Genomic DNA, 24568 nt, shown 5'->3' on the forward strand with positions numbered 1-24568 from the left:
ATAAGACCGCCATCATGTGGTCCGCAGTGATACTGCTCTCTGACAACTTTACTGCACATCTGATACATTTTATTCTTTTACTCCACTATGCCAAAAATAATCTGTATGCATACAATTCTTTATATGTAAAGAATTGCTATACTGTATAGACACGTTTCGTTCTTTCTTTCTTTCTTTCTTTCACTAATACGTTGCTCCAGCAAAACTACGCATGCGTACTCAGGGGAAGAATTTGCGGGCTCTGGTATCATAGTAACGCGTAGCCTACTTATTATGGGATGCGGTAACTATAATAATAGCGTATACTCAAAATGAGGGGACAGAAAGCCCGTTCCCGTGAGGATAATTTATGTAAAGATACTATTAAGTTCAATAATGGTCAAATTAATGACAAAAAAAAACGATTGGGAATACAAATTGAGATGTTTAAATGTCAAAATATCAGGTTAAGAAAATATCAGTGACTGAAATGCCACCATTTTTTTCTCCTAAACTGAGAGAAGCGGTCAGTACAGTGTCATATATGCCCGAGCGGGACTGCAATAAAAACCCAAACGGCGTTCAATACCTTCGGGAAAACATTACAAACAGCAAACGTTCTTGTTTTAGATTATTACCCGTCGTGGACACGGCTGAAGGAGTCAGAGTTAATGTTATATCGTCGAAAAAACAGCAGCCGAACAGCCTCAGAAGTGAGTACAGTTAGGAGGAGGGAGAGAGAGCTGCAGGCTTGGACATGCTAATGCTAACGCTACTCCTGATGCAACCTTAAGTTTATTACAGCGTTATTACGAGACTTTTATTTACATAACATTTACATTAAACCTACACTTATCAGACTAAAATACTTCAGCGACAATAGACATGGATATTTCAACTCACCTTCATTCTGAACCTTGGTTAAATTAGTCTGGTTTTCATTATAGACACGTATGAGGAAAGCAGACCTCTCACACACATTCATTAATTTACTAATCGGGATCTTTTACTGCATCATTCAGCACAGGTTTTAGAGATGAAATACTTCAGGAAGAGCCTAAAGTGCTCTGGAAATCAAAATAGGTCTTTCACTGCTTTCTGAACCTGTACCTTTAGTGAAATGGGCACCTAGAGTAGCGATCAAAATGATTCAACCCCCATTGCAAATCAGGTTTATTGTCAAAATGTACAGACTTTCAGCTGTTTGCAACGAACAAATCAAACAACTGCAATTGAAATAGTTCAACACAGCGAATGCTTCAAGTGGTTCCCCCCAAATTCAACTGAAAATGCAACTTATAACGATTTCTCCAGGTTCAAAATGTTTATTCAACCCCTTCATGGTAAAGCGTTTTCAGTGCTTAGTAGAGCACGCTTTTACTGTTATGACCCACTGAAAATTATTTTATAGTTTGGCAGTTTGGTGAAAATGAGAAGTATTTTAGTTATGACTCATCGTGTACTAGTGCTGTGTTTGTCCAATAGTCTCTTGAGCATATTTGTCCCGCCCCTGGGGGTGTGTCTTGCTCTGGTCAATGCATTTGGCTGTGCATCTTACTGCACACTGTTTCTTTTTAAAACCATAGAGAAGAAGAAAAACAAGCACCCCGGTCTTTTCATTTCAGAGAGGTTATAACTAGTGCGCGTCAGCGTTTATGTGACAGGAACCTTTCAGAGGACTGTTTTACCAACTTGAGGTCTGTTCAATGCCATTATGTCTCTCTCAGGCTGATCAAGAAGCTAGTCAAGTATACTGGCATATCTTGAATCAGTCCAGCACTTCAGCATGACACCACTCTGTTTCTGAGTTTCTGCTTCAAATAGGGATGTTAAAGTAGTTTAGGGAGGTTATTACTTGTGTATATTCTTATTTCTCAGGAGACACCCATGCACCCAGGCTAAGTTTGAGCTCAGGAAACGCTCAGGGTGATGGTTTTGGGCGACATTTTCGGTTTGATCCAAGATGGGAAAATGGGATTTACTCCAACACTCATCAGCATTCAAAAGGTGTGTTTATTTCTTCATCTGCACACACCCAGGGTCAGTTTTTCCTTTAATTTGTCACATGCCTGTAGATGGATGGATGGATGGATAGATAGGTTGATTGATTACTTAGATATCTATTGTGATGGGAGTAATTGTAATGGATTATGGCCTGTTATGACCTGATTATCTCCTCAAACAGATGAAGATCTGTTCTTCAAACGCACAACTCTTTTACCTCCAGTTCCCAATCCAGCATGCAGTATAAACACGAAGGAATCGCATTTCACAGCTTCAAAGTCCTGTACTTTAGTGTGAGTATTATAATAATTTTCACAATTATGGCAAATGGCATCTATATAATTTTTTAGACTGCGCACAAGTACAAGTATTTTTTGTTGTTACTCATCAATACTGATAACCTACTCAGCATTAATGACTCAAGGGCATCGTGGAACATTTTATTCACTAGATGGAGCCTTTGTGTTTTCCTTTTTCCTTTGTTTTTGTTTTCACCTGCCCCTGATTTGCTACACTGGTGGTTCTTAAACTTTTTCAGCGTGACCCCCCCTTGTGTAGGGTGCATCCCTTTGTAGCCTGATTTAGAGTTTTTTTTCACGGTAGACTCTTCTGTATTAACTTTCTCTGCTATGAGACTACGTCCTCTATCTAAAACTTATTTGAAATAGTCTTAGGTTTTATCAGCCTGTGGCTAACAGTACACTAGTATATTAACTGATGTCTCGGTTTGGTGTGTGTCTCAGTGTGCATGTAAAATTTATTTAATTTATGAATATTTTTCATTTTTTTATGTACATCATAGATCAAAGGTTGACAATCCCGACATACAGGTAAAATAATAATGTTCTAGAATTTCTATGCGACCCCCTCGGCAACATCTGGTGGCCCCCCAGGGGGCTACCCCCAGTTTGAGAACCACTGTGCTAGACTATTTACATCCCCCCCCCCCCCCCTTTTCTTTGTTCATTTCCGACTCCTCAGGTTTCTCATGCGAGTACCTAGACACTGCCTTTGTTACTAAGTGCTTTATCTTTTGCTGTTTCCTTCTTCTTCTTTTTTATTCACTTTTGGGATACTTTTTTAATAGAGAGCGCAAAGGCAGCCGACTGGAGTGCGCAGAGCAGCATCGGCAAGTGTGAACTTTAAAATTGAGCGCGAGTCCACACTGACTCGCGTGTAGACCCTGGTGATCTAGGAGAAAGGAAGCGCCTGAGTATCAATCAATCAGTCAATGTTTATTTATACTCTCACGTGCGACAGTTTCTCTGCGTGCTCGTTTCACTGGTGCAGGCTCACAAATACAGTTGTGTGTGTGAAATTCTTAGCACCTTGCACTCATTTTTAAAAACCACTCACTGCACACTCAGATCAATTCAGGAATACTTGTATTGTACGAAAATGCTGTAGTTCCTCCACAGAGCTGCTTCGCATTCGCCATTAACCGTGAAATACATCCAGATCGCTGTCATTTTGTGTCGTCTGGTCAGTCGTACATCAGCGTACACTAGGTTTAAGTCATATAATATCACTTCGTATCGGATGTTGGGATCGGAGCATTCTGTACGAGCACGATTGGGTCCTGTTAACTCTCTGTGTTTTGATCTCAGCTCAGAAGACAGATGCAGACTTAATGCTGTATCGTCAGTTCCAGCACCAGCACGCAGCATCTCCAAAAACAGGTGAGTAACACACATCAAAAACAGTTTTGTATTATCAAACACCTTAGATAACTGGTTTGGTGTGTGTGTGTGTGTGTGTGTGTGTGTGTGTGTGTGTGTGTGTGTGCAGGAGGATGAAGAGCAGAATGTGTCATCTCTCCACTCTCAAATTAACCACCAGAGGTAAGTACATCATGTTTCACAGTGTTAATTTCAAAACTATTTGAAACTGAAATGATGCCAGACATGTTCCGGAATTTCTTTTTCATATCACAATATAAAAGTTTTTTTTTTTTTTTTTTATCACAACAGGTTTTCAGTAGTTACGGGTGTTCCCTAATTTCCCACGGACATTATATACTATGTTCACACTCTGCTCACTGAATGTGTTTAATTCATACATGTACACCAGCTCCATGGAAATGAATTGAGTTATATTAATACAGTTTGTTTTTGTACTTCCAAGATGATTTGATCATGTGTTTTCCTGAATAAAAATCAAGCCCTGCTCTTTTCAACGGCTCTCCCGATAGAACCCAGGTCACTGGCATTGTGAGCCAGAGACATTACCACTTTGCTATTGCGCCGCACATGACACAACCCGGTTAATTTAATAGTATATTTATTTCTTCCCGTCAGCACCAGCATCTTCAGGAGATTTTATAACGTAATTAATACAACGTGAATTCATCACAGTCATCCTACATACTTCAAATTAGTAATTAGAACCTCGTTTATATGAAATCACGTTTAGATGAGAAACCTCATTTTTTTGTGTGTTATGTAAACTATACATTATACGTTCTCTTAAATCCGTCCGTCATATATTCTACTTTTTTCCAGAGTAGTTTACTAGTCCGTAGATTCATCATTCCCTTTGTTGTTTTTTCCCCCAATGTTTTTAGTCTGCAGCTTTTCCTCAGTTTCCATTCTCTCTAATTTACAGCTCTCATTTCCTTCTTCATTTTATTATTATTATTATTATTATTATTATTATTTTACTGTTTCTAATTTAGAGATGCTCCTTAATTTCCTTCTTCCCTATTTTCCAAGCTCCCTAGTTTATGGCTAGTTTTCTCAGTCCCTCATTTCTAGTTTGGATTTCAGTAACCCTATGTACTTCCTTAGTTTTAAGTGTGCCTGTTTTACAGGTCCGTATTTACCTTGTTTCCTTGTTTATAGTGTTTTTTGTTTGTTTGTTTGATGATGGTCTAGGGCATTTGGTTCGCAACCAGGGGGGCACACCGTGGAGAGATCGGAAAAGGGGTGCAAATTGTTCCATCCATCCATCCATCCACCCATCTTCTACCGCTTACTCCTTTTCAGGGTCGCGGGGGGTGCAAATTGTTTTCATGAAAAAAACACAGACAGGGCATCAATTTGGTACTAGGTGTATTTTATTGCTTTTCAGATAGAATGTGCATAGATGAAAAACCCCGCATTCCTTCTACCTCTGTATTTTCTTTTTGCTGGGGAGAGGTGGAGCTTAGCCTGGCTTTTATCTAGCTGTCAGTGCAGACCAGTGTTGCCAACTTAGCCACATTTCAGACCCCTTTAGTGACTTTTTTTTGCAAAAAAAAAAAAAAAAAAGCACCTAGCGACAAATCTGGCAGCATTTTGGACAAACCTTAGCAACTTTCCAAACGTGGCCAGTACTGTCCTGCAAGTGCGAGGTCTTTCTTTCCCGCTGCACTCTCACCTCTCTCTGCATCTGCTCTGTTCAGTGAGCGGTTGAGAGCCGGAGATTTAACAATGTCACGGATAACGAGACGCGCCCTTCGTCCCAATTTACATAATTTGTATGCGAATGTTTTTACAACGCAAGACGAATGTAATGCAACATGTTTTACATGTAAAGTAGTGTATGTTATTACAACCTAATTCTCTTGTCCAAAGTAGTTATAGTCATAAAATGTATTTAAAAAAATCATAAAAGTTATGAAAAGTCATTTTAAAATGTATAAAAATGAAAAAAATCTATCTGTCTATCTATCTATCTATCTATCAAAAACAGATTATAGATAATGTTATTTGTAGATAGATTTTATATAGAATAGATAATCATTATACCGGGTCTCCTCCAGTATTGGATGTGCCACATGATAGTGGAGGCTTGGGGGGGCTTTAGTTACAAAAGGTTGAGAACCTCTGGTCTAGGGATTGCGTGTCCAAATAATAGATTCTGAGTAATACTTGCTCTGTTGCGCACTCAGACATTTGGAGTCGAATACAGCGCTTCGTTGTTTGACCAGGTGTATGCTACGTTGTGTTTAGGTCAGTCGTACGCAGATCCGGTGTTGGGAGCTTCAGCCTCGTTCATCAGGAGACTTCTGGAAATGTCCACCCTGCAGGAGAAAACCGTTCGCCAAGAAAAGATCATTCAACTCAAGAAGAACGGGAGGCACGAACCCTAATCGTACAGTCTGCTGGTTAAAATAAAAGCAATTCTCGGCCAGAAACGAAACATACGCAGAGTTCTGAATGTCGTCAGTCAGCCAAGACATGTTTATCATGTGTGTCTGGAGTTTACGTTTTGAGTTTAGCACTGTAGCTACAAATCTAGTGAGGGAAGCTTAGAGCCCCATGAAGGCGTCAGGGAAATGGAACATCACACACTCATTTCAGGATGATTTTTTTTCTAGTCGTTCAGTATCTTGACCTTTTCAAGGTGCTTTGGAAACTGTGACTTCTGACAATAATAAAACAATAAATAAATCAGTAGTAGATATCTTGAAGCTTGAATTATTTTCTTTAATGTAGAATTGTATGGTTAGTTCCAACTTTCAAGGCAAGTGTGTTGATTTGAAGTTTGAACAATGAAGGTTAAACAAGGAGAAACTTGTAACTAGCTAAATAGTATGTGTACCTGACAAAATGCCAATGCCCAAGCCCAGAAAGTTATCATTTGTTTTCTTCCTCGTAACTAGTGTTGAAAGTTTACTAGAACAGTATATACCTTTCTCAAATGAACCAGTGTGTGTGTGTGTGTGTGTGTGTGTGTGTGCGCGTGCGTGTGCGTGTGCGTGTGTATCTTTTGGCAGAACAGTATCGATCGACTCATAATTAGTTTCACCCACAGGGTGGAGATGTCATTGTATCAGAATCACATGGGAATGTGAGTGTGTGTGTGTTCGGGTGGTCATGTGTCATGTGGTTAGAAGAGCATGTGCCTAATTACTCTTTGTTGATATAAAAACGATTTTTATATAAACATATTACACGATTATTTATTATATGTTCCAAATCATTTTAGCATGATCTAAGTATGATCAAAATTAGATTTGTTTCACTGGAAACTGAATCATTTGATTCACCAACAGCTGAAATGTTCAGTGCAAAGAGATGGATACGCGTACTAGCAAAGCTCATCACCTTTTAAATTATAAACAGAACAAGTGAATCATTCGACTCACACACAACCGAATCATTTAGATGCATCGAATACTGAATCATTACCTTTACCTTTAACTGAATCATGTAATAAATGATTCGAGAATAGATTTGATCGCATTGTTCTCGTGGTGTCTTAGATAAAGAACCTCAACAATGGTTGTGTCACTATTAATGAGTGTCTGTATTGAGCAGGGTTTGTATCGATCAGGGTTCTAATTGATTCATGCCTGTATTGATTGAAACACACAGGACTCGGCAATGTCTCATCACACACATAATTAAAACACAGACTGGGAGAAGTGAGTAGGAACTGAGCTTCTGAAGGCAGATGGTGCAATTTTATCGCAAATGTTTATAAAGTTGAAATTAAAAGCAGCAGCAGTATGAGTTTGCTATTCCGCAGTGAGGAGATGTGTTTACTTCAGCTCTTCTTTCAAACCGAATCAGCACTCAGCTGCGTTAATGAGCTTGGCCTTCTGGGACTTGCCGAGTTCAGAGATGTGAGTAAAACTCTGTGTGTGTGTGTGTGTGTGTGTGTATCCTCTTTGGCCTGGATGTATCCTTTTCGTCAAGGTTACTGTTGTTTTTGGTTGTGCAGACATTATTATTATTATTATTATTATTATTATTATTATTATTATTATTCCAGCTAAACCCAGAGGTGAGTTTGTCTCAGAGGAGATTTGTAAACGAGGTGAAGAAGTGTGAGGAAATTGAGAGAACCATCAGTAAGTCATTCATTTTTGGACAAGTTAGGAATAATTTATGCCAGATATTTAAATGAGTTATTTCTCTAATATTGTTCTATTTCAAAATTTCCAGAGTATCTGGAGGGTGAAATATTGCGATGTAATATTCCTATCGCTACTGGGTCACACAGTGAGGAAACTCAGTGTAGCAGAGACACATTGGCGTTTGAGGTGAGATCACAGTTACAAAAATAAATAAATAAATCAAATGCTGCTTAACTCAAGGGTATCAATTATTATTATTATCCAGTGATTCATATGAAATAATCACAGTACTAAATCATTTGTTTTATTTTAGTTGCACCGGAAATCTCAATGTTTGTAAGGAATCACCATCTTGTCGTGTTTACTGACTGTGTGTTTTGTCATGTTGTGTGTACAGTGTGAGGTGAAAGTGCTGGAACAGGAGCTGAAGGAGATCAACTGCAATCATGCAACACTGAAGAGGAACCTGACAGAGCTGCTAGAGATCAGCGCACTACTCGGCATCATCCAGGACTTCTTGCAGGAGGTAAAAAGTTAAAATGACTAAATGAATTGTCACACCATCAATCATTTTACATTTCATTTCTGTGATTAAACCCTCAGGCTGAGACGCAGCTGTCCTGTACTGAGCTTCAGTCTGACGGACTGCACGGCGCTCACCGCCGAAACAGCATTAGCACTATCACAGCTGCCAAACTGGGGTAACACACACACACACACACACACACACACACACACACATTCAGACTGAACTGTTCAGAATCAGCTAAAATGAAAGCTTGTGTTATTTTCAATGAAAGAGCCTCACTCCAATACTAAGTTGTTTTATCCAACATTTACTCTGTTATTTAAAACCCTGTTCTCAATATTAATGTCTAAACTGCACACGAACATTTTGTCTATGAGAATGGGCTGGAATAGATACAAAAGCACTTAAAATGATTACTTAGCAGCTTGTTATAGGCTTATTATAGGCTTATTATTATAGGCTTATTCATCTTAAAGCATAGTATTCATTAACTACAGCGAAATTTGTATGCAGGTACCTGTATGACGTTACAAAACCCTAATTATAACCTAATCCTAAGTGAATAATAACTAACAATTCGTTATTAATCATTATGACATTGATCTGATATACATTCCTTTCATTTCATACAATTGGATTTTGCTATTTGGAAGTTGTGAAAGACTCCATTTACTATTTTAGGGGTCCAGAAGTTTAAACTATTTGATGTGATCATGTTGTTACCTTGAATATTACTAATACCTTCTTACCAGCCTTTAATAATAAGGTATTGAGACATAACTTGAACTCTATTAATGGTAGTACCCATTCTTATCTCCTTAACAATGATCTCCTCGGTACTGTGTCCTCTACAGATTTTCCTTATCGAAACCCAGGCTTTTTTTTATTTTTCTTCTTCATATTACAAAAAAAGCTGCTCTATTCTAAACGCCAAATCCTCAGTGTTTTTTTTTTGCTTTTTCTCTTCTCCGTTTTTGTATTTGATCTGAATCCGTTTCAGGTTCGTTGCCGGTGTGATTAAACACGATCGGTTTCCCGCGTTTGAGAAAGTCCTGTGGCGTCTTTTTCACGAGAATTTCCTGCTGCGCCATGCAGAGATTCAACAGCACCCAGAGGTCAGAAATGAAAGCAGATTTACAACCGTGTTATACCCGAACTGGTTCCCTTCCTGTGCGTCTTCTCTGATGTTTTATAGTCAATCACCTGAGACATGTTTAGCGTGTCAAGTGTCTGCTTGCTTTCGTTTTTCAGTAGTGTACTTCCGACCTCACTGTCACCTCAGGCTACGCTTCATAATCCTTGCAGCTCCTGTCTATTACTGTTACCTGATCGTGCATCAACTGTATTATCTATGGTTACGGTATTTTCGCCTTCTACAGGATGGCATGGTGAAGAAAGCCGCCTTCATCATCTGTGTGCAGGGCGAGCAGGTGCAGGGAAAAATCAGAAAAATATGCGAAGGGTGAGAGAAATTGCATTATGGACTTTCTGAAGGAGAAAGAACTTAAAAGTGAAGTTCAACATGCCTAATATTATATGATGGTTGTTCTGAAATATTTGTAATGTCACGTGATGAAAAGAAAAGGCAAATAACTTTGTTCGGGTTTGGCGTGTGGGCTGCTGTTTACCGACTCTTACTGCACACCTGGTTCAGATCTAGAAGGACGGAGTTTTCTTATATGTATAACATTTGTGTTGAAGGTTTAGAGTCAGTTTGTACCCTTGCCTGAACACTTTACACGCCCAGCACGAGATGAAGCGGAACATACGGACACGCATCGAGGAACTGCAAATGGTAAAACATTTCATAATACTTTAGCAATGCAATGATTTTTTTTGTGTGTGTGTGTGTGTGTGTGTGTGTGTGGGTGTGTATGCCACATCTCCATCGTATGCTCATGTGATTATGATTTCATTCGTTGTTCACAACGTCCAACAGACTGTTTACAGTAATTCAAGTAGAGAATGTTTATTCTACTCTGTAAAATAGTAATGCCGTTAGATCAACCTCCAATGCTGTCCCACGTCACCCGTCTATAGATCTTACGCCAGTGTGAAGAATTCTGCGCTGCCGTTTTGAATAAAGCAGCAAACAGAGTTACAGACTGGTCCATCCAAGTGCACAAGATGAAGTCCATCTACCACACACTCAACATGTGCAACATCGATATCACACGCAGACTCACCATTGCAGAGATATGGTGTCCGGTGTCAGATCTCGGTCACGTCCGGAGTGCGCTCGCTAAAGCCGCTGTGAGCAAAGATCATCGCCACATACATGATTGCAGTCACGATTATGTGATTATAGTCACTTCATGCACATCAACACAAAACTGTTCAATGTCTCATCACGTGTATGTTTATGTGCGCACGCAGGAGCATGCCGGTTCCAGTGTCAGTCCCGTCTTAAATCGCATCCCGAGCCCTGAAACCCCGCCTACGTTCAACAGGACGAACCGCTTCACCGCAGGCTTTCAGCATATCGTCGATACGTACGGTGTGAACAGTTATCAGGAGATGAATCCAGGTGATACCAGTTGTTTTCAGTTACAGTTAATTGATCAAGCACACAGATCCATCTTGTAATATTTACTCAAACTAAAACTAATTCATTCTTTTTCCAACGCAATGCTTCAAAGGTTCATCAGTTCTACTTCATGAAGGTCACTTCATCTCTATATGCCAAAGCACATGCATGTTTTCTTACCATGATTGCAGATACCTGAAGTGCTTGTCCCTGAGCACAGGTTTTCTGGGCTGTCAAAACAGCAAGTATGTACACTAACCGGTCAAAAGTTTGTGGACACTCGATTGAATTGTTTCTCATGATGTTAAAAACCTTTATATCTGAAGGTGTGCGATTAAATGTTTGAAATCGGTGTTGTAGAGAAAAATATAATCGTGCCAACATATTCATTTCTTTCATTAGAAAACTAACATTTTGTTTACAAAAATATTTTTTTTAACGGACGACTCGGAGCGAAATATTCCGAAAAGCAGCCAATAAGAGTCCGGCGTCGGTGGGAACTCCTTTAATATTGTTTAAAAGGCATCTCAGGGAAATTCCTCAAGAAATCGGTTGAGAAAATTCCAAGAATACATTTTGAAGATGCTCGAATATTAAATTATTTTGGATTTATTTTGGATTTTTTTTATCACAGCATAATTCCCATAGATCCATTTGTGTTACTGCAGAGTTTTGATGACTTGATTATTCTTCTCAAATGTGGAGAAAGAAAATAAATAAAGAATGAGTGTCTAAACTTTTGACCGGTGGTGTAGGTTATAAAGGAACACAAGGAATACCTGAGATGGTGATTGAGCCAGCGAGCACCCCACACTCTGATGTGGGGATGTGTGTGAGATGAAATGGTAGGTACAGTGCTGTGAAATGTACTTCTTCTGGTTTTGTGTATATGTCATACTAAATAGTTTTAGATCTTAATTCCGATGCACAACACAAAACAAACGCAACCCGAGTAAACACGCAGTATAGTTTTTAGATTGCAGTTTGATCGATTTGGGGAATTAGTAACTACGTGGGCAAATTTTCACACAGGCCCAGTTGGTATTGGATAACTTTTTTTGCTTCAATAAATAACATTATCGTTAAAAAAAAAACGGTATTCTGTGTTTACTCAGGTTGCCTTTGTATCATCTTAGATATTGTTTTCATTTCTGAAACAATTTAGTATGAGATGCACACAAAAACAGGAGAAATACTTTTTTTCACAGCACTGTACTCAAATGCCTCCAGAGTCAGTACTAAATATATCTGAGGTGGCTTTGGAAGAAGAAGAAGAAGAAGAAGAAGAAACCTGGAAAAGTGCTTGTTATAGTAGACAGAAGAATGCTGACAAAAAGACAGACAGGACCCCAGTCTTTGCTGAAAGCTTTTGTAACATGAATTAGTGACTAGATTATGTAATGCCAATGTTTTATTCATTTACATGTGTGTTAAATTGTTGTGTAAGCATCTGGAGTCCGTATTAGGCGTATAGTTTGCTGTGTATTAGATGACGGGAGACGGGAATGGCATGACAGGAACGGTCCTGCATGACCAACTCAGGGCACTAGGGTTCTGGTCCGGCTTAGATCGAAGATTCGTATCTCTTGCTAACCAAATCAGCCGTTATGCTTACACAGATTGAAGATAGATTTAGGATTGTCTCAAGGTTTTAACAGTGGTATTGCTGTGAAATCTAAAGAGCCGGTCGGAGCAATGAAATGCTGTTAAGTCAAACACTTGCTTTCTTTTTTCTTCATTCTGTCTTAGCTCCATATACCATAGTAACGTTCCCATTCCTGTTCGCTGTGATGTTCGGTGACTGTGGTCACGGACTCGTCATGACGTTGATCGCTGCCTGGATCATCATGAACGAGCAGAAATTAAACCAGCAGAAGAACGAGGTACGAGTGGTCATGTGAAATGTGTGGAAAATGACCGTACAAACCATCGTAAAAGTAGCCCATAGAGGTCATGTCCACTTTGTGGCACTAGTAGACACCATGAACTCCACGAGTCTCAATAGTGAGATCGTGGCTCATACACAGGGCCGTGAAAGGTGGGGTGAAAAGTGTTGACGATTATAGGGGCCCCCACTGCTCAGGGGGCCCACTAAATAGAGTACTACTCTACAAAGAATTATAGTATATATGGTACAGCTTCAGCGTGTATGCCTGAGAGTTTAATGAAAACCACAAAAAACAATTCATGCAATTTTGTGAAAGAAGTTTTCCATATATCTCCTCTCCCCTCCCTAAAAATGGTTTAGTCCGACGGTTATTAATTATTTCAGCTCAGTCAGTGACAACCAGCAGAGGAACTCAATGAAACTGTAAGTCCCACCCCAGCAAGTGAACATCGCCGGTCAGAGTTGAAGCTGTTCTGAGAACAGTTGAGGTTAGAAGTGAAGTTACAGTGGAAGAACAGGACACTGAGAGATTGAAAAAACATAAATCTGGATACCAGATTGACTGCGATAGATTGGCACCCTGTCCAGGGTGTCCCTCACCTTGTGCCCCATGCCCCCTGGGATAGTCTCCAGGTTCCCCGCGACCCAGTAAGAATTAACGGTACAGAAAATGGACGGATGGACAGATGTAGAATTAGCCCTCCATGCCTATATTTTATAAGATATATGATATGGATGGAGGGCTGTGGGGCCCACATTAATATTTTTTCATGGGGCGCAGAGCTCCCTAGCTACGGCCCTGCTCTTACCAACATAAACCAGAGATGAGACAGGTGCAGTGTATAAATTATAAAAAGTGTTCTAGGTCTGTAATAGTCATATAATTTTTTATAATAATTCTATAGAAGACTGTGATTTGCAATATTGCCCTGAAATAAAAGGTAATGCTTCTCGCTAGTTTTTTTCTGTTCTTGGATTCTGTTTACATTTTTTCCAGACTAGAAATATACTCAGCTGCTGAGCTGTACAGCCCTCGAAGGACAAAACGGTCCTCGTTCATTCGACAGGAAACGATTTGTATCTTAGTTAAAGCATGTGCAGCTTACAATGCAGTTAACGTTGCAAATTTGTGATCTGTGAAGAGCAGGTTATTATGTGATGCTATTTAACATCACTAACAATGACCTGATACTGCATACAGTTTTTGGGGGGTGGCATTTTTTTTCTCCTCATCTTCTCTTTCCAAAGTTTTAGTAATTGTTTCCCTCCAGATCGTGTCCATGCTGGTGGGCGGGCGCTACATCATCCTGCTGATGGGCCTTTTCTCCATCTACACTGGTCTCATTTATAATGACTGCTTCTCCAAATCCTTCAACCTCCTTGGCTCGTCATGGAGCGTCAAAGCCATGTTCTGGCCCAGTGGACCCTGGAGGTGAGACACTGAGAGGCTGAAAGAGTTGGTCATTCTCCACCCCCCCCCCCCCCACACACACACACACACTAACAAACTAACTAGTTTTATATATATATTAAGTAAACAAAATAAAAATGTATATCCATATATATTTATCTGAGCATTAAATAATTAATGTTTATGTTTCAAATAGCAGAAACAACTCTTTGTGAATTACACAAAGCCACATCACTGATACATATCGTCCTGCTCACGGTCTATTTTGTATTTTACTTTTCTGTTCTTCAGTAATCAAACCCTGCACAGTTCTGATCATCTCCAGTTGGACCCTGCCGTGCCAGGAGTTTACTCTGGAACCCCATATGTGCTTGGCATCGACCCAGTCAGTGCATAAAACAGTCAAACAGGACGTCATGCCATCTTGATATATCATCAAACCCCTATAATGTGTCATTCTGGTTATCTAATGTGGAATCATTGTCTGGCTCAGTTTTCTAAATCCATTTTTGATGGCTTTATATTCTATTTTTTATGATTGAAGTTTATGTGTAGTACCTGATTTAGTCCACTAGATGGACTAAAAATCATGCGATTTTTCACACAAGCCCTAAAAGTAGACAACGAGAACCCAATTAGACAAATGAAAAAAAAATATTATACTTGGTCATTGGTCATTGGTTATTGAGGAAGATGATCCAATATTTTATATCTGTGAGTTGTAGCAATGTTCTTCTTGGAGAGTAATGACTTTCCCCTGCCATGCCCACCATTGTTGTTCAGTGTTCTGTGTTCATATAATGTATTTATATTGCTATTTATGTTGAATCAAATTGAACATGGTATTTCAATTGACACAGTGTAACAGCTCAGTTATTCAAGCAGCAGATGTGTGTAGCTCTTACTCTCACTGTATTTTTATTCTTTTTTAAAAAAAAATTTTTACATCTTGCATTTTTACTTATAGGTGTGGAATATTGCATCGAATAAACTCTTCTTCCTAAACTCCTATAAGATGAAGATGGCGGTCATAATTGGAGTTTGTCACATGACCTTTGGTCTGACCCTCAGTGCAGTCAATTACATGTGTGTATTCATGTAATTAAATTGGACTAGTTCTGTTGATTAGTAAATAAGTAAAGGCTTTATGAGCGCTGCTGTAGTCCTATAACACAGATATTTTTGTCTATTATGCAGATATTTCAGAAATGTCCGCAACGTGTTGCTGCGCTTCGTGCCGGAGCTCATCTTCTTGCTGTCTCTGTTCGGTTATCTCGTCTTCCTCATACTGTTCAAGTGGTGCATGGGCGTACAGTGTGACAGCAGCATCCTCCTCATCTTCATCAACATGATTTTTTTCAACTATCAGGCCGACGAGAAATTCATCTACAATGGACAGGTTTGAATTCATGTTGTTCATTATATATATATATATATATATATATATATATATATATATATATATATGTGCTTTATCTTTCCCTAGAAAGCTGTCCAGATATTCCTGGTGGTCCAGGCTCTGCTCATGGTCCCTATAATGCTGCTAATAAAACCACTGCTCACTTACAGAAGGCAAGAGAAGATCACAGACCAGGTAAGAGAAAAAATTGATAGCTAATGGAAAACATTTGAATATTTTCATGAAACAAGTTATGATGACAAGCCAAAGAGAGTACAGATATAACCCAGCAGGCATTTCATGTTCATGAGTCACTGCACATACTTAGATGTAATTATGTAAATATGATCACATGACATGACTATAATAATTCGCATAAAGCAACACTTCGTTAAAGACCTGAAAGATGGGTTTCATTGCGTATTTATGTTGGAGAGGTTTGACGTAAAGTGCGAACAAACCCAGTACAACGGGTTGATTTTAATTAAATTTAATTAGCCACCACGAAAATAGCAAGATTGTTCAGTCGCAAAGAAAATTAAATAAAGCAGGCATTAACTGGCAAATTATGCTTGCAGAGTCTTTCATGAAAACTGTACTATAAACTGTATGCAGTACTATATACTGCCTGTGTGAATGTAGAAATAAGCAAGCACGGTCAAAGCTTGCGGAGAAAAAGGATGTGTAAGTCAAAGGCCATGTTGTAAGCAAAGTGGTTCTGAAGTTCTGAAGAGTTCCTGATAAAACGACGCATCAGCCTACCAGAAGGATTTGATGCAGTATTTAAAAGCAAACAATAAAATGTTAATTTTGCAAATATTTCCTTTGATTATTTTGAAAGAACTTTGCTTTACAGAAAATTTTTGCACAGTAATGTATGACAAAATATCTGCATGAATATTTCAAATGATATGAACCTGAATTTCTTCTTCCCTGCTCCACTCTGCAACTGCGCCACTAAATAGGGTTTACTGCTCAAGCCAGAACTCAAACCACATCAAAGCAAGAAAAGTTCACTTAAGAGAAAAGGGGGACTATCAGTTTTCATCAGAATTTTTCAGTAAGGTGTTTCTGGGTGGAGTCAAGATGTGGTGAAAGACATGTAAGAGTACATGTACAGTGCTGCTTGAAAAAGTAGACAAAGAGAACCCAATTAAACAAACGAGACAAAATATGATACTTGGCCCTTTATTTATTGAGGAAAATGATCCAATATTACATATCTGTGAGAGGCAAAATTATGTGAACCTCCAGGATTAGCGGTTAATTTGAAGACATGGCGCCCACTCCCACCTGATCATCATCCCATTGATTGAAAACACCTGACACTAATTTCACTTCAAATTAACTGCTAATCCTAGAGATTCACATACTTTTGCCTCTCACAGATCATTTTGGATCATTTCCCTCAATAAATAAATGACCACGTATAATATTTTTGTCTCATTTGTTTCATTCGGTCCTCTTTATCTACTCTTAAGACTTCCGAATGAAGTTTTAGGTCATATTTATGCAGAAATATAGAAAATTCCGACTTTCAAACTTTCTAACTCACAAACGTTCAAGCATCACTATACACTCAATTTCACGTTTAATTGGGTGTGCACACGTGTACTGTGTGTTTACGCAGTGCTTCATCGGATTTCGTTTCCCGTTTTGTTAACCGCAATATCTTGGCGTAAAACATTTTCCATTCTGGTTTCATAGCTGTGTAATACAATACATTGCGGCTCCTAAGATCACGCCCTGCCCTTTGTACAGCGTTCTTGCTTTGTCGGCTGTCACATTATCATCATTATCATAATTACTCCCTGTCATGGGAGCGTTTACTCTCCATAAACTTTACACTGAGATGGCCTGATACACACTAAAATGCAGTTCTTCAGAACCTGTGGAATAGTTCAGGCAAGAATGAAATGTGTAGATTTTTTCCCAAATATGCTTGACACATGTTTGTACTGTAGAAAAAAAAAAAAGAAAAAAAAGTTGACTTTTAGGTCAATTAATTTTAAGTTAAGTCAACTTTTCTTTTTTTTACAGTGTGGTGTCTGAAAGTCATTAGTATTATTTTTAAAAATTATTATTAGTGTTTTATTTATTTTTTTTTTACTTTTGCACCAGTGCTACTTGTTAGCTAAACTACATACGTATATAATCACACACTCATATCGAATCAGTTCGTCATCTTAAACTGACTTGAACTTAAACTGTTTTGTTGTTTTGGCAACCTGTTATGTATACAATGGACAAAATGAAGTCGCAGACGGTCAAAAATCCTAAACATTTTTATAGTTCAGTATCACTCCATTCAGAATCAGACTCGGGTAGGAAGTAGGGATTTAATGTGCTATTTTGAAGTTTAAAGACAGAATGTTTGTTAAAAGTGATTCAGATGGTGATAGGTTACTACACTGAGCTAATGATAGCAACTTATTTCACTGTGAATAAATTAAGCAGCTGCCTTTAAGCTTTAAACTACAGCGTGTTTGCTATAGTGCTAGTTTGTGGTCGGTGAGCCGAACATGACACGTGACTCAATCAGAACGACTCAACGTGGACACGAAAAGGATTTAACATATTCTTCCACAGTGTACATGAAATGCTATCAGCATATAGCGTAGTTAAGAGTAGGCATCGTTGCAAAGCAGCTATACATGAAACGCAGATGCGGATTTAGATCCGTAATGAGCGACGCACGGAGAAGTGGCATGGCTTGTTGGAAAAAACAAATCTATTCGAATATGCTATACTGTACATTTTTATACATTTCCTATGTTCCCACTCAAATGACACCACACAAACGATAAGTTATGATCTTTCGCTAAAGCTGTGCACATTTTTTGTAGGTCAGTCTGAGCGATGCGTTTGTGTGCGATGCGATCCACACCATAGAACACTGCCTCGGTTGCGTCTCCAATACCGCGTCTTATCTGCGGCTCTGGGCTCTCAGCCTCGCCCACTCAGGTACACACTCACTCACACATACACACTTCAGACGAAATCAGATTTATAAGACCTAAAGAGCATTCATTTTCTGTATATGTGTGTAGAGCTATCTGAGGTGTTATGGCGGATGCTGATGCGCGTCGCTCTGCGCTCGGGTTCGTCGCTGATGCTCACGCTGGTCTTCTGCTGCTTTGTGTTGTTAAGTGTGTCAGTCCTAATACTTATGGAGGGATTGTCTGCATTCTTGCACGCGTTACGACTGCACTGGTGAGTGTCCATGTTTCAGAATTCAATAACCCTATGATTATGTATTATTATACATTATTTAGTGTGTTATAACGGCGTAATAATTCTATCTTAATAGACGTTAACTCACAGTCAGTTAATGGAGAGGTCATGCTCATGGCCAGCGAAGAATCTCAGCCATGCGTAAGCCTAGACTGATGTTTTTTCCCCTCAGAAAATGGTTCCATCCGGTAAAGATTTAATCAATCAGCCTTTAACAGACAGATGTGTCTTAATGAGATTTTTAGTTCTCACAAATTCTCTAGATTTACTTGAGACATACAGCCGGTACTAAGCCGATTCATTCCAAGATATAAGCGCATAAGTTGGGTTCATCTTTGCGTAACCCTCACAGATGCCGTCTGCGCATAAAAATCTGAGGCCTTAAGGGTTGCCTTCAGGTAGTTGAGCAAACACATATGTATCTGCGTGTATGTGTTGTAACTGTGCCATTTGTTTTGTGTACTTATTACAGGGTAGAATTTCAGAACAAGTTTTATAAAGGAACCGGATTGAAATTTACACCGTTGTCCTTCAAGACTAAAGAAATACAGCAATGGTGAGGTATTAAATTGTATTGATTACAGTGAAGTTGCCAGTGTACACATATTTAACACATGTAATACATTACAGTAATGTGTTACATTTATATATATATATATATATATATATATATATATATATATATATATATATATATATATATATATATATGATACATTACATAAAGAGACTGGGTATAGCAACATATGTATAACTATTTACTCTAACAAGTATCTGTAGTAACCTTGATGGCTGGGTTTATGCAGATAGTTGCAAAGCTAGAAGCTTAGTTCTGATTTCCTGTGGATTGTAGAGAACAGTAAATAGTATTTCTCTGTTACTTATAATAAAAAGTACAAATGTTAAACAGTAAAGGTTAAACAGTGAAATTTAAATGAATGTCAGCTGCATGTACACGGCTTATTAGTTCAATAAAATGTTTCTGTACACTCTTCTGTTTTTTTTTTTTTTTTTAAACTATGTGTACAGTGAACAAGAGTGTTGTAGTCCAAATGCAAGTCGACTTTGAGTTATATAACTATCAGTTCAGGTGTAAAAGCTGGGAGATGTGATATTATGGAGTGATATGAAAAGATATGATATTATATGATATGAGATTGTGATTTTGTAGATATCACAATATCTTATTCATTAAATGGAACATTTTTCAAATAATTTCAGACAGGAAGCAGCTCATTTGATGTTAAAGCTTGTATTTGTAACCTATTATTATTATTATTATTATTATTATTATTTAACTATTTTTTTCTCCTTTTATTTTTGATGCATAATTATATAATTTTTAAAAAATGCAATTTTATTTAGTATTTTTCACATAAAAAAATATATATGGCTACCATCAGGACGTAAAAACCACGTGTGCATATCGTTTGCATACGTGGTGAATTCCACGCAGTTATTATTTGTCACCCTCCCACAACACATCCATTATTGCGTGCACAATTGATCTCATTGACTACACAATTTGGTATGCTTTGTTTGGGGTCATGACAGGACAATCTTACTACTGCCTTTAATACAATCCTCTACACCCTGTTCCCTCGTTAACACATTTCTGCACCGTGTTCCACATGTACAGATGCCCACACACTCGTGTTTCGGATGACTAAGTCTTCATGAATGCATTCTACTTCATTAGTGGATGTAAATATTTACTGTTGTTGGGGTTGTGCCATTGTTGTGTTGTGTTTCACAATCACATTTGTTTATGGAAGAGCTACATGTGTATGTATAATGGTAATTAAACTTCACACCTGTGTGTTCGTGTTGTAGTTCAAGTTATGAGTCAATGATGAATGGCAATACCTTATTCATATGTGCACCTGTAAAATCATGGGAAAAAGAAAATAGACCTTCAATACTATTTAATTCTATATACACATTTCTGAGATTTTGTAGATATCACAATATCTCATATTCATATAAGATAATCATTTCATAATCATTACATATGATTCATTTACGTGTGATTCATTGACATGCGATTCCTTTTCATGTTATTCATATTCATGTGATTCATTTACATGTGATTCATTTTCATGTGATTCATTAAAAGTAAAAATTAAAAGTACCAAACTCAGGTTTCTCAGGACCTGAGGCTGCAAAACAAGCCCAAATCATCACCAATCCTCCAACAATTTGATAGGAGATGTTTGTGGTGATGAGCTGTCTTTGGTTCTGCCAAACATAGCACTGGGCATGAGGACCAAACACCTTCTCTCATCAGTCCAAAGGATATTGTTCCAGAACTTTTGTGGTTTGTTCAGATGCAATTTTGCAAACCTTAGTCATGCTGCCGTATTCTTTTTAGAGTAGAGGCTTTTTTCTAGCCACCCTTCCATGAAAACCGTACTTGTTCAGTCATTTTCTGATTGTGCTGTCGTGAACATAAACATTTGCTAAACATGTGCTTACAGAGGCCTGTAGATCACATGATTCAAGATTCAAGATTTTTAATGGCCACATACACTATTATATACAGTATATAACGCAAGTTAAGTCAAGTTAAGTGGCTTTTTTGTCATTTCAACCACATACAGCTGGTTCAGTACGCAGTGAAATGAAACAATGTTCCTCCAGGACTGTGGTAGTCCATAACACACAATAACCACATGAGACCACACAGAACTAAATAAGATCTACACATTTATACATAAAGTGCATGTGCAAACGTCTGCAAACGACTAAAGACAGGACAGTAACTATTAAAACAGGAAAACAGGCACAGTAAGTGACAGTGTAGCGCCGACCTGTACACAGTTCTAGTGTGTCCGATACAACAGGTAGTGCAAAATATGGTGCAATATTATATTATCTAACAATATAATAAAAACTAATGTGAATGTAAACATAACATACTATGACATAGTATTCAGCAGATAAGCGTATAACATACAATGCCCTTCACTAATATTGGTACCCTTGGTAAATGTGAGCAAAGAAGGGTGTGAAAAATTGTCTTTACTCTTTACCCTTTTGATCTTTTGTTAAAAAATTCACAAAAAATACCCTGCTCTCATGGATATCAAACCGGTGCAAAAAACACAGGTTTATATATAAAAAAAAATCTTTGTTAAATATAGGTGTGCGACAATTTTTGGTACCCTTTTAGTCAATACTTTGCGCTACCTCCCTACCACCTAACAGCTCTGAGTCTTCTGCTATAATTCCTGATGAGGTTGGAGAATACATGGCGAGGGATCTGAGACCATTCCTTCTTACAGAATCTCGCCAGATCCTTCAAATTTCCAGGTCCACACTGGTGGACTCTCTTCTTCAGTTCACCCCACAGGTTTTCTATGGATTTCAAGTCAGGGGACTGGGATGGCCATGGCCGGACCTTGATTTGATGTTGACCTTGATGTTTTAAATCCTTGTCCTGCTGGAAGATCCGACCATGGCCTATTTTAAGATTTCTGGCAGAGGCAGTCAGGTTTTCATTTAATATCTGTTGATATTTGGTATCCTAACAAAATGTCCAGGTCCTCTGGCAGAAAAACAGCCCCAAAACATTAAAGAGCCACCACCATATTTAAACGTGGGCACTTTTCCATATGGCTACCTCTCTGTGTGCGCCAAAACCACCTCTGGTGTTTATTGCCAAAAAACTACCAAGGGTGCCAATATTAGCGGAGGGCACATAGCAGTTATTGCGGTGGCAGCCAGGTGAAAAGTATAGTGGTAAACAAGTAATTAAATATGATTCAACTTGCAGTGAAGTATATCTCTGAGCATTAAACAGTCTGACCTTGGACTGACTTTGCTGGGACACCCACTCCTGGGAAGACTGATTGTTACTTCATTTTTGAAAATCTCTAAAAACAAGTTTTCGCTTCATCCCTGTGGACGATTAAGTGTGGATTGATGGGTAAAAATGGCAATTAATATCCATTCAAAATCAATAAAGTGTGCAACAAGTAAAGAGGTCTGAATACTTTCTGAATCCACTGTATATAGGCGTGCGGAGATGAAAAAAAGGCTTTAAACACCGACAAAACAAGAAAACATCGACATTTTCACAGTGGTCTATACAAATAAACAGGATTTACAGATAAATTTCATTTATTTATTGCACGGTTACATCTCGGCTGTGTGTATGTCCACATCTTCATACTTAATATCAATTAATATTAAGTACTTAATATACTTAATATCAATAATAAATATACGACTTCATATCAATAATAGTACTTGACATAAATAATAAATATACTTTAACACATTTTTAAAATCATGTCCTAATTTGAGCTCTCAGAAGACAACTCCATATCCTCCTCAATCGGTGTCTCTGAGGTCATGGAGGTACTGGCACTGTCCAATTGTGCATCAACTTTGTTTATCAGGTTGCAGATGTTGAGGCGTGCCATACTGTCTTTCTGTCCACGGATGCAGAACAAGGGACATACGGAGTGCTTGAACTTGGCAATAAATGAATGCACAATGCAGCCTGTATTGACGTTGTAGAACTTCAGTCGGCCTTTATCGCAATCCAGGAAGATGCCGAGGGTTTCAATATCGCTCCCCTTGACCCTGCTGAAGTCGCTGTTGTGTATCGCTGAGAGATCGCCACCATCGCACTCCAGAATCCATGAATTCTTTTGATGGCCAGGAACCAGAGTTTGGATGGCTTTAACCTGGATGTTTTCCACTACTCCCACCGCCCAGCTCTCACAGCCTCCTACTGCCACCTCCCAGTAATGCTGGCCTTTACTGAAGCTCTGAGAGGCCTGTGTATTGTTCCAGCGAGCAGTCTGGATCAAACCACTTGAAGGGCTCACGTACATTTCTGTCTTGTCCTCTGAGATCTGGACATTCCCTTGATTTTTACTCTCATCCAAAGTGATTGTCTCTGAAACTGTATCAGAAATATATATATATATATATATTTTTTTTTTAAAACTTTATTAGACCTCAATTGTCAATTTTAACCCATATGAACAAATGGCCAAGTGGTTAAAGGACCACTGTTAGGCCCTTGAGTAAGGCCGTTAACCCTATCTGCTCCAAGGCACCGTATCATGGCTACCCTGTGCTCTGACCCTAACTTCCTAACAAGCTGGGATATGTGACAAAAAAAAAAAAAAAATTCACTGTACTATAATGTACTCTTCTTCTACCCCTTGTTACACACTGATCCCCACTCCCTCATAAGTGCCCTAATTAAATCCCTACACCCTTGTGTTATTATCATACCACAGGCATTTCTCATGTACTTGCTTAACCACATTTTATGATCATCTTTTTTATGATCTCAATTACGATTAAAAAATATATATATCCAAAGCTACTTACATTCCCATGGCCGTGGCAGAAGCTCTTTGTTTTTTTCGACGATTTTCTTAATGGAGTTTTCCAGAGCTTTCAGTCTTGTGTTGTCGACTTTCAACTTCTTGTCCAAAGAGGAGTAAAACCCGTTCATTGTGTGCAGGCTGCAAGAGAACCACAATTTCTTTCAATCTCAGACTCCAAGGGTCTGGGCTCGCTGAGTTTTATGAGCTAAACATCTGCTCAAGGAATTAAAAGGACGCAGGTGAGAGTGTGTGTGATTTACCTGGTCTCAAGTGCGCTGATCTCCCCCTGTGCGGAAAGAAAGATCAGTGATTAGATTAGTGTTGTCCTGAAGTGTTGCTCGTACAGTAGATTGAAACTGATTGAGCAAATTGATTGTTTACCAGCAGGCTGGCTGGTTTCTCGCTCTCCTGTTTGCTGCCGAGCTGTTTCACGTACTCGATCATGGCTGCGGACTTGCTCT

At 38.6% G+C, this 24568-nt stretch overlaps 3 protein-coding genes across 3 annotated transcripts in view; 2 read left to right on the forward strand and 1 right to left on the reverse strand.

Annotated features, from left to right (window-relative positions):
* The first annotated feature begins 276 nt into the window (after nucleotides 1-276).
* On the forward strand, nucleotides 277-6412 carry si:ch211-171b20.3 (uncharacterized). Its single transcript, XM_053612068.1, has 6 exons — nucleotides 277-692; nucleotides 1858-1986; nucleotides 2165-2276; nucleotides 3591-3662; nucleotides 3772-3824; nucleotides 5916-6412. Exons 1-6 carry the CDS (start codon nucleotides 431-433, stop codon nucleotides 6053-6055), a joined length of 768 nt encoding a protein of 255 aa, XP_053468043.1. The 5' UTR covers nucleotides 277-430; the 3' UTR covers nucleotides 6056-6412.
* A 1525-nt stretch (nucleotides 6413-7937) lies between these two features.
* On the forward strand, nucleotides 7938-19316 carry si:ch73-173p19.2 (V-type proton ATPase 116 kDa subunit a 1). The gene is made up of 16 exons (XM_053610930.1): nucleotides 7938-8294; nucleotides 8372-8469; nucleotides 9298-9412; nucleotides 9677-9759; nucleotides 9999-10092; nucleotides 10338-10550; nucleotides 10674-10824; nucleotides 12574-12713; nucleotides 13984-14144; nucleotides 14415-14508; nucleotides 15091-15209; nucleotides 15321-15522; nucleotides 15610-15717; nucleotides 18369-18486; nucleotides 18573-18735; nucleotides 19229-19316. Exons 1-16 carry the CDS (start codon nucleotides 8151-8153, stop codon nucleotides 19314-19316), a joined length of 2091 nt encoding a protein of 696 aa, XP_053466905.1. The 5' UTR covers nucleotides 7938-8150.
* A 1217-nt stretch (nucleotides 19317-20533) lies between these two features.
* The window catches only part of LOC128599983 (E3 ubiquitin-protein ligase TRIM39-like), a 5952-nt gene continuing 1917 nt past the window's right edge, over nucleotides 20534-24568 (reverse strand). The window contains exons 3-6 of the mRNA XM_053612067.1: nucleotides 24489-24568; nucleotides 24368-24393; nucleotides 24109-24245; nucleotides 20534-23671 (exon numbers count right to left, since the gene is read on the reverse strand). The exon at nucleotides 24489-24568 is cut by the window's right edge and continues 160 nt beyond it. Of these exons, the coding sequence (XP_053468042.1) occupies nucleotides 23055-23671; nucleotides 24109-24245; nucleotides 24368-24393; nucleotides 24489-24568 (860 nt within the window). The 3' untranslated portion in view covers nucleotides 20534-23054. The remainder of the gene's footprint in view (nucleotides 23672-24108; nucleotides 24246-24367; nucleotides 24394-24488) is intronic.

This window comes from Ictalurus furcatus, chromosome 23 (assembly GCF_023375685.1).
Source record: "Ictalurus furcatus strain D&B chromosome 23, Billie_1.0, whole genome shotgun sequence".
NCBI classification, from domain to species: Eukaryota; Metazoa; Chordata; class Actinopteri; order Siluriformes; family Ictaluridae; genus Ictalurus; species Ictalurus furcatus.

Bases quoted from the DNA above. Each gene is read 5' to 3' on its own strand.
- si:ch211-171b20.3 (XM_053612068.1), top strand. From the start codon at position 431: ATGTCAAAATATCAGGTTAAGAAAATATCAGTGACTGAAATGCCACCA. The intron at 2,277-3,590 runs GTGAGTATTATA...TTTTGATCTCAG, and splicing joins TCAAAGTCCTGTACTTTAGT to CTCAGAAGACAGATGCAGAC. The intron at 3,663-3,771 runs GTGAGTAACACA...GTGTGTGTGCAG, and splicing joins CGCAGCATCTCCAAAAACAG to GAGGATGAAGAGCAGAATGT.
- si:ch73-173p19.2 (XM_053610930.1), top strand. From the start codon at position 8,151: ATGTTGTGTGTACAGTGTGAGGTGAAAGTGCTGGAACAGGAGCTGAAG. The intron at 9,760-9,998 runs GTGAGAGAAATT...TTTGTGTTGAAG, and splicing joins ATCAGAAAAATATGCGAAGG to GTTTAGAGTCAGTTTGTACC. The intron at 14,145-14,414 runs GTGAGACACTGA...TCTGTTCTTCAG, and splicing joins TGGCCCAGTGGACCCTGGAG to TAATCAAACCCTGCACAGTT.